The sequence below is a fragment of the Amblyomma maculatum genome, chromosome 1, assembly GCF_055883805.1.
Source record: "Amblyomma maculatum isolate TAMU_Amacu chromosome 1, ASM5588380v1, whole genome shotgun sequence".
NCBI lineage: Eukaryota > Metazoa > Arthropoda > Arachnida > Ixodida > Ixodidae > Amblyomma > Amblyomma maculatum.
The window spans coordinates 282655136-282663599 of NC_139344.1; the positions used below are offsets into that span (position 1 = coordinate 282655136).

Genomic DNA, 8464 nt, shown 5'->3' on the forward strand with positions numbered 1-8464 from the left:
AACCGCCCCAACTCTCTGCCATAGGCCACCCCAAGCTACCCATGGATGACCACAAGATCATTCTGCGCCCCCGTGGCGGCCTGAATCTCCCGACCGTGAATGGCGTTGTGCTTCGTGATTTTACAAGCAGCCCGCCTCGAACCCCAAGAGGCGAAGCCCGACAAATTCATCATCAACACCCTCTAACACCTCGTCTTCGTCAACACTCCCGATTCGCAACGCCGACTCCGCTACCTCGCCATCAAGTCATACTAATCAAAGGAGCCGCCTACGACATCTACTCCTACCAAGTGGCCCCGGAGGACTTCGCCCTTGGCGTAGTCCATGACGTCCCTCTCGACCACTCATACGAAGACATCAAGGACCGCCTCAGTCACAACCGGAACCCTTCCATCCTCGACTTTCGATTCATGGGCTCGACAGAGTCCATAATCATCCTCTTCGAGCAATATTGAGTGCCTAAGCACATCTACTACTCATCTGTGCTTATAGGTGCTACCTCTTCAAAAAGAAGATCGAGCACTGCCGGAACTGCAGCGCACTCGGTCACCGCGCGGACGTCGCGGCCACTTCCCCGGCTGCGACCAAGTAGAGCCCCCCGAGGTCCACTCCTGCGCGCTGCAGTGCAAAATCTGCGGCAAAGCACCCCTGACGGTGACGGCGGACAGAGCCTGCAAGGCACGCTTTCACGCCCCATACCACGTCAAAAAATACTGGAATGCCAAGCAAGCCGCCGAGGCAAGCATCAGTCAGGCTGCCACCTGTCACACTCCACCCCAACACCGCAGCCGTTTTTCTACCCGCAAGTCCCAGGCCCCGCATCTCACCCCGGAGCCCTTCCCTGTGCTCCAGCTTACTGCACCGAAACAGCCTTGTAAACCTAACAAGCTCAAGGCCCGGTGCCGTTCCTGGACCGGAACAATGCAACTACCACCTCCAGTCCCCCCGAGAACGTCTGTCCAGGCACCCGATCCCCGCCCCAGTGAGGTGAGCTGGGCAGGTGTAGTCTCCCATGACTCCGCCGACCCCCTGTTTGAAGAACTGCTGCGTGTCTGCGCACAGTTCGCCTCCCTCCAAACCACTAACCTCCACCTCCAGGCCCAACTGCATGTCCTCCAGCAGGCCAAAATCCCCACAACTAACCTGGCGCCAGCAGCCCGGTCACTCCTACCTCTACTCTCCCATTGCCACCTCCCCCTACTAATGAACCGCCGGCCAAGAAGCGGGCCGCAACTCCCACTAACTCCCCGACTTCACCAACCCCACCCGAGGCAACCCCAGCCCTACCCCCTCAATTCGAACAACTCGTAGAGGCCAGAATTCAAGCCGCGGTCCAGACGGCCATTCAGACTTTCACTCAAGAATTCTCTAACCCCACTACCCGTCTCGACGAATTCGCTCGCTAAATTGACGAGCGATTTAAAGCACAAGAGGCCCGCCAAGTGACAGCCGGTGCTACCGTGCGGTCAAAAAAGAAAAAGGCCAAGTTGCATACCCCCTCTAACCCCTCCACGGCAAACGATACCCTCAGTAATAGCGAGTACACACACTAGCCTCACCATCTGGCAGTGGAACTGTCGAGGCTTTGGCTCCAAACGAGGTCTGGTTCACCAGTTCCTAGCTCGGGCGGACGGCTCCGATGTGCTCGCGCTACAAGAGCCCTCCAATCCCCTCACCCTACCTAACACCCCCTCGGGTCGCATTTCTGGTACGCCATGCTATCACTACCATCTCTCACCAATTAGACGTTACGGGCATAGATCATCTCCTGATTGAACTCGTGCCGCAGTGCACTCGCGATAATAATCTCTTCATCCTCAACATATACAGCCATCCGAAATGCTTGCGGCAGGACTTCGACCGTCTATTCTAGCTCGCCAAGCGCGTCGCACACAAATGCCCCCTCTTAATTGTAAAGAACTTCAACGCCCCACACACGGCTTGGGGCTACACAACCGACACCCCCAGGGATGCAGGATGGCTTGCCGCACAGCAGGCCGGTTTTTCCTTACTCACAGGCCCTACCACCCCTACTCGTACTGGGAACAGTGTCTTCTCAGACACTACTCCCGACCTCAAGTCACCCATCGCCTCCCTCTGCTGCGTGGTGTAACACCAAGGAGAATCTCGGTAGTGATCACATTATCGAGATTCTCTTGCAAGCAAGCCCAACACGCAGACCTCCTCCCGGAGCTACCATTACGAAGTGGGACTCGTTCCACACTTTTAGAGCAGCCCGCAATCCAGACATCATCTCTGGCATAGCTGCTTGGTCTGACCAACTTCAGAGCGATGTCCGTGCCGTGACGCGCCCCCTTCCAGAGGACTGCCCTGCAGAGGCGACGGATTCGCATCTTCTGCACCTCTGGGAAGCCAAGGCGAGTCTCGAGCGGAGGTGGCGGTGCCAGCGCTGCCATAGAACACTTAGACGCCGGATGGCACGGCTCAGCACTGAGATTGAGACGCATGCTGCGACTCTCGCCAAACTTGGAAATTCTTCTGTAGCAAGCTGGACGGCAACGTGAGCCTGCCCCGAACATGGAACCTGTTCCACTATCTCATTGATTCGACTCAGTCCAAGACACACCAGACACAACCTCGTCAAGCTTATGCACACACCTGCGGCCTCCCCTCAGGAACTTCTAATCTCTACTTTCCTGCATATCCCTCCGCAGAACACCCCGACTATACAGGCTCACCTAACGGCCTCCTAGACCAACCCATCACCGAGGCGGAAGTTAGGGAAGAACTTCAGCGCCTCAACACGTCCTCAGCTCCCGGCCCCGACGGAGTGCATAACAAGAACTCTGCAACCTTGATTCCCCTTCCATCACAGCCCTAACCAACTATTTCAACAAATGCTGGCTGCGCGGCGCCCAGTGGAAGGACGCCAAGATAGTCTTGATTCCTAAATCCTCTCTCCATTACGAACCTGCATGCAATTTCCCTTACGTCCTGTGTGGGCAAGCACATGGAGCATGTTCTCCAGACGCCGGTATCTTGAGAACAGCAACCTCATGCCTTCGTGCATGTTTGGTTTCTGCCCGGGCTTGTCCCCTCAGGATATCTTTCTACAACTCAAACATCACATTCTTGACTCCCCTACGGGTCACATCAAGGCTATTCTCGGCGTCGACCTAACCAAAGCATTTGACAACGTTTCCCACGCAATCACGCAGCCACCCTAGAAAGCCTCCACGCCCTTGACGTAGGCCCGCGAATGTACAACTGCATCCGCGACTTCCTCTCCAAACGCACAGCCACACTCATCCTGGGCGACCACCAGCTTTCCGGTGTCTCATTGGGAGCCCGGGGGACGCCTCAGGGTGCTGTTCTGTCTCTCATCCTCTTCAATGTAGCCCTCCTCCAACTCCCCCACCCACTCGCCCATGTCCCCGACATGCATTTCAGCATATACGCTGACGACATCACTGCCTGGGCAAACCGAGGCAGTGATGGCGACATGGAACACAACTTACAATCGGCCCTCAACATAATTGACTCGTACGTTCGCACCTGTGGCTTAGCCTGCTCCCCTTCCAAATCAGAACTCTTCCTCCACCGCCCCAGGCCGCACGACCCCGCCAAACCGCCCATCTCACTCACACTAGGTCATCACCCCATTCCCCTAGTCTCCAAGATTCACATCATGGGCCTCATCATTCACTCCCACGGCGCGCACGGAGACACCATCCAAGCTCTCTAGGCCCAAACCCAGCAAGTCACTCGTGTCATCCGGCGCGAGGCGAACCGGCCCGCGGGTCTGAGGGAACGGAACACACTTCGTCTCACACAAGCCTACATCACGTGCCGCACGGCGTACGCATTCCCCTACCTCTCTTTAAAGCAAAAGGAGCGGGACCGCATAAACGAACTTTTCAGGAGCTGAACAAAGGTCGCCTTCCGTCTACCCCCCCGCACCTCTACTACCCGTGTTCTCAATCTCGGTACGCACAACACATTTGAGGAGCTGGCAGAAGCCACCCTAACAGCACAGCTGACTGGACTGTCGGGTACCGTGGTAAGCCGCACTCTGCTCCCTCAGCTAGGCATAACCTCGAGCATTCATTCTACGCAGGGGGTCCCTACCTCCTGATCTACGTTTTCATCTCATCATCCCTCCTATCCCCAAGCGCATGCACCCCGAGCACGACGGGGAACGCAGGGCAGCCACGCTAAAGCCCTGCACAAGGAGTACGGCGACGGTTCCGAAGTAGCCTACGTGAACGTCGTAGAGTACTCATCGGGCTCACGCATGGTATTCGCCGTCGCTAACAATTAGGCCGATTACTCGCATCAGGCTCTATCACCATAGACACCTCCGAAATTGCAGAGGAGTCAGCCATTGCGCTCGCTCTCATCTCCACCTCTGCTACCAAAATTCTTTTGACTAAAAATCAGCGCTATCAAATTTCCCCAATGGCCTGTTATCCAGCATCACGGTTCGGCTTCTATGCTCCTGGAATCCCACACACCCTGTAACGCTCATCTGGACCCCAGCACACGCAGGCCTTCCGGGTAACGAGGAGGTCCAGTCCGTCGCTCGAGGTCCCACTTTCCGAGTAGGAGCCGGATCCCCTGCGCCAGCCCAGGAGTGTCTGCTTACCTTCAGAGATATTTTTACCTACTACCGAGATAGTCGGCGTGTTTACGCATCGCCGGTTTCCTCCCTAACCCTAACCAAGGCGCCGACCTACTGGCGCCGACTCCAGTCACGTACGGCTCCCTACCCTATTCTCCTTCATGCCCGATACATAGATCACTACCTTCTTAGTAACTAGAGGTAGCAAAAATACAGCTAGTGAAATTTACTACCCCAGGAAGTTAGTGAACAGTAGTAGCGCCAGTTAGTAATATAGGTGAGTGAACACCAACACCTTTTTGCATTATAGTTTGCCATTGAAGGCAGTGGCGTCACTAGGGTCACCCGCACTCGGTGCGGAGGCGCGGCGCGGTCCAGGGTTCACACACGTACACAGGCCTAGTCCAACGTCAAAATTGCGTGAAGTCTCTGGCCTAAACTAAGGCATGTGTTTTCAACCACTCACAACAAAATAATTCGTTCTACGAGATCATCCTTGCCATCAGTGGCCTCGATGCGCGCCTTTTCGCGTCTTTCCAAAATAATTCATTTCGCCCCCACCCCTTCCTCTCTCTCACTGCCAAGATGCACCCCCTGAGCGCTGCACCCGGTGCGGACTGCACCCCCCCCACCCCCCTCGCTACGCCACTGATTGAAGGGTAGTAGAAAATGCTGCCTTCTAGGTAGTACGCAATACTACCCCACCTAGAGACTTGTACTACGTTACTACGTTTTGGTGTTCATTTTGCTGTCGTTTCGAAAAACCAGTTGGAGTCGGCGCCTGTCCCGTGTGTTTCTAGTTGTATGTATTTGTTAGCGCTGTAAATCTTTCCTTTTCTGTGAAATGCACCAACTAGCCCAGCAATTGGTTTCACTTGACTAAATCATTTCCAATTTGCGACAAGGCTGTAGGAATTCTTTGAACTGCATACAGATTACAAAACATATTTCAAAAAACGTGCGTAGCTCGAGCAGATGCACTAGCATCCAATAATTGTATACAAAACGAAGCAGAAAGACTCAGCTCATATGGTCTTGAAGTACGTTTGTGACAGAGTTATATGTTCCCGACAAAAACCAAAAATGTCAGCAAAGGTTTGAATTTACTACAAACCTTACAGTTTACCACAAAAATGCTAGGACTGCGGGTGCCGAAAAATAACAAAAATGTCAACAAGGTTTGGGTTTACTACAAATCTATAAATTACAAAAAAAAGACACGATAGAACTGCGATATAAACACGTGTGAAAAAAACATGCTTTAGTAGACTTGTGCGAACCTGATTTCAAAAAATTCAATCTTGAAAGATTTCTTTCTTCGCCCGAGGCCTAATTTTTACGGTGTAAGGTTCGTTTTACTTTAAACGGTGTTTATTTCTCAACAAAAGCAGAATTTTCACAGGATAAAGAAAGGCGACAACAGGACATGTGCTACTGTCCTCTCAACACGCGTCGTTTTAGTTGAGCATAATGTCTGTAGCAAATGGCTCCACAGCTTACTCTGTTCAATTTCACTTCAACAAAGTTGGCATTATTTCTACGGCGTTTACTTTTTCTCAGGATCAGGAAACACGCGGCAACAATTTACCAACAATGGCGTTAAATAATTACTTATGCAATGCGCAGGTCTTTGCATTCCAAGCAATGAAGATGAAAACGGGGCAACTTACCTCGATGCGCACGTTTTCTGCACCGTCCCTAAATCGCCATCCAGTAAAGCATTTATCAGATCTTCCTGCCGATGCTGCCCGCCAACTTGAATCATTCTCTGCCGGTCTTTCCAAATCACTAGACATGGGCGCCGAACACAACGCCTGCCTTTCCTCCGACATTATTCGGCGTCACTTTTCCCGCCAAAATCAGTATTAGCGGCAGACGATGAACACCTCGAAGCAGAACAAATGAAAATAATCCAGACTGTCGAGTCCACGCTGGCCCCTGAATACGCGGCAAATGAGCGGCGGCGCTGCTGTCAGAAGCGATGGGACCGTGGAGTCGATGTCTGTTTACTGGTGCAATAGCAAAGCTCACGTGGGGCTTGATGTGTGAACTTCCCGATGGTACTCATTAACCTTACAATGTTGACCAGAACACGCCGACGTTTACGAAAATATGGGACTCGACTACCGCCATTTCACCAGCACAGCGACGACGCTCCCGTCCACAGCGCGCAGTTTCGTACAGCGGAAAACACGCGTAAAGTGAGGGGAGAGGACGGAGAGGATGCCCGAGTATTAGCCATCGCCCCATTGTTCTTTTTATACCCGCGCGTGAAACCGCTTCATATTTCGGCGCCGACTCCCGCCATACCTCGGCCACCAGTGCCGGCGTGCTTGGATGCTTGGATCAAGTGTCGACGCTACAGCCCTGCTAGCCGTCGAGCCCTCGCGCATTCCTCCCGGCGCTGTTCTGTGTTTTTCTTGCTTACGGGGTATTCATGCTTGGACCAGAATGAAACAAAACGGAATAAAAATTGATGGCAGGCAATCCATGCGAGGTGGAAAGGTATTGATTTCGTGTCGTTGTGCATTTCTGTTGCACTGGTGGAAAGCACAATGGTAAGGTGACGAAAACAACAGCAGTAGACGCAGAAACCATGTACTTATGCAACGTGAATACAAACTATTTTCTATTTTCTTCAAAAATGTCTTACTTATAAAGGGACGTCATCCGAGTTTGTCCGCGACTGTCTGCAGGTCGTTGTCACAAAGCGTCACAGTTCACTATACTGCAGGCTTTCCCTGGAAGAGCTATTAAGGATCGCTCTGATCTTTTCCTCACTGCATTACGCTGTCACAAGCTCGCAAGGGGCACGAAAATTCAAATTCTGTAATGTTTTTTTCTTCTTTAGCTTCAAGTGTGCACAAAAATATAGACTTTCAAATTATGCCCATGCTTGACTGGGCGCCTGGTGTTCAGCTTGACGTTTTCATTTGAGATTCCTGGCAAAGCTCTTTGTGAGCAAAAGCGCCATCAAATAATCGAAAATTATGTATCTCGCTAATTCCGGAATAAGTTTTAATCTATGAGCAAGAAAACTTTCAAGAACAGCCAAAGTGTGCGTTGCACAAAACTTCGATTCTGAAAATTTTGGTAAATTTATGCTAGCAAGATTCTATGGTAAAGTTGTCCAGGGATTTTAATATTTAACTCATCAAAACTACTAACAGAACCTTACTGGTTAGTAATGGGAGCCGTTACTACTTCAGAAAGTTGTGAGTTAGTTCAAGGGTAGTAAAAAGGTAGTAAAACCTATTCGAAGTTAGTAACTGCTGCACTTACTAGCTTCTTACCCTTTTTTCTAAGAGTGTACCTTCTCACATCCTCCATCCCCAAGCCCAGCGGAGTCATACTGGGAGACTCTCCTGGCCAGCTCTACTACTACAGAGCAGCGCTGGGTCATCACCAACGCCCTGAATCGAACAGCCCTCCAAGGGCTGTCTTTTGCTCTGTAAGGGCGGCCCTCTAAGGGCTGCTTCGTGCCATGTAAAGGAGTGGGGTTTGCCCCCCTACACGTTTTTGGCAGTAAAAGTTTTCACCATCACTACACTTGCCGGAGAAAGTGTGATAGATACTGCGTCTTTCCTTTACTGTAAACCAATTATATTTATGTGTAGCACTGCAACGAATGCCGACAAGAGGCAAACGATGAGAGGCAAATGATAGGAGAGGAAGGGTGGGCTTTCGCCATTTTCCTCTTGAGAGACATTTAAGACAACCTCTAACTTTTTTTCTCCTTTCTTTGCCACCAAGCTTCCCATCTCGAGCAAGCGGAATAAACTTTTGCTTAGTAAAGGCACCTGCCTCCTCCTGCTCGTCCACGTTGCGCTGTTTTATCTTGCGTAGTATGAACCAGTTCGAGTTATTCAACGAGAACGTGCT

At 51.6% G+C, this 8464-nt stretch overlaps 1 protein-coding gene across 1 annotated transcript in view; it reads right to left on the reverse strand.

Moving 5' to 3' along the window:
• Pus1 (Pseudouridine synthase 1) overlaps nt 1-6440 on the reverse strand; it is a 95217-nt gene extending 88777 nt beyond the window's left edge. The window contains exon 1 of the mRNA XM_084591506.1: nt 6253-6440. Coding sequence (XP_084447632.1) covers nt 6253-6414 — 162 coding nt within the window. The 5' untranslated portion in view covers nt 6415-6440. The remainder of the gene's footprint in view (nt 1-6252) is intronic.
• Nucleotides 6441-8464: the final 2024 nt, after the last annotated feature.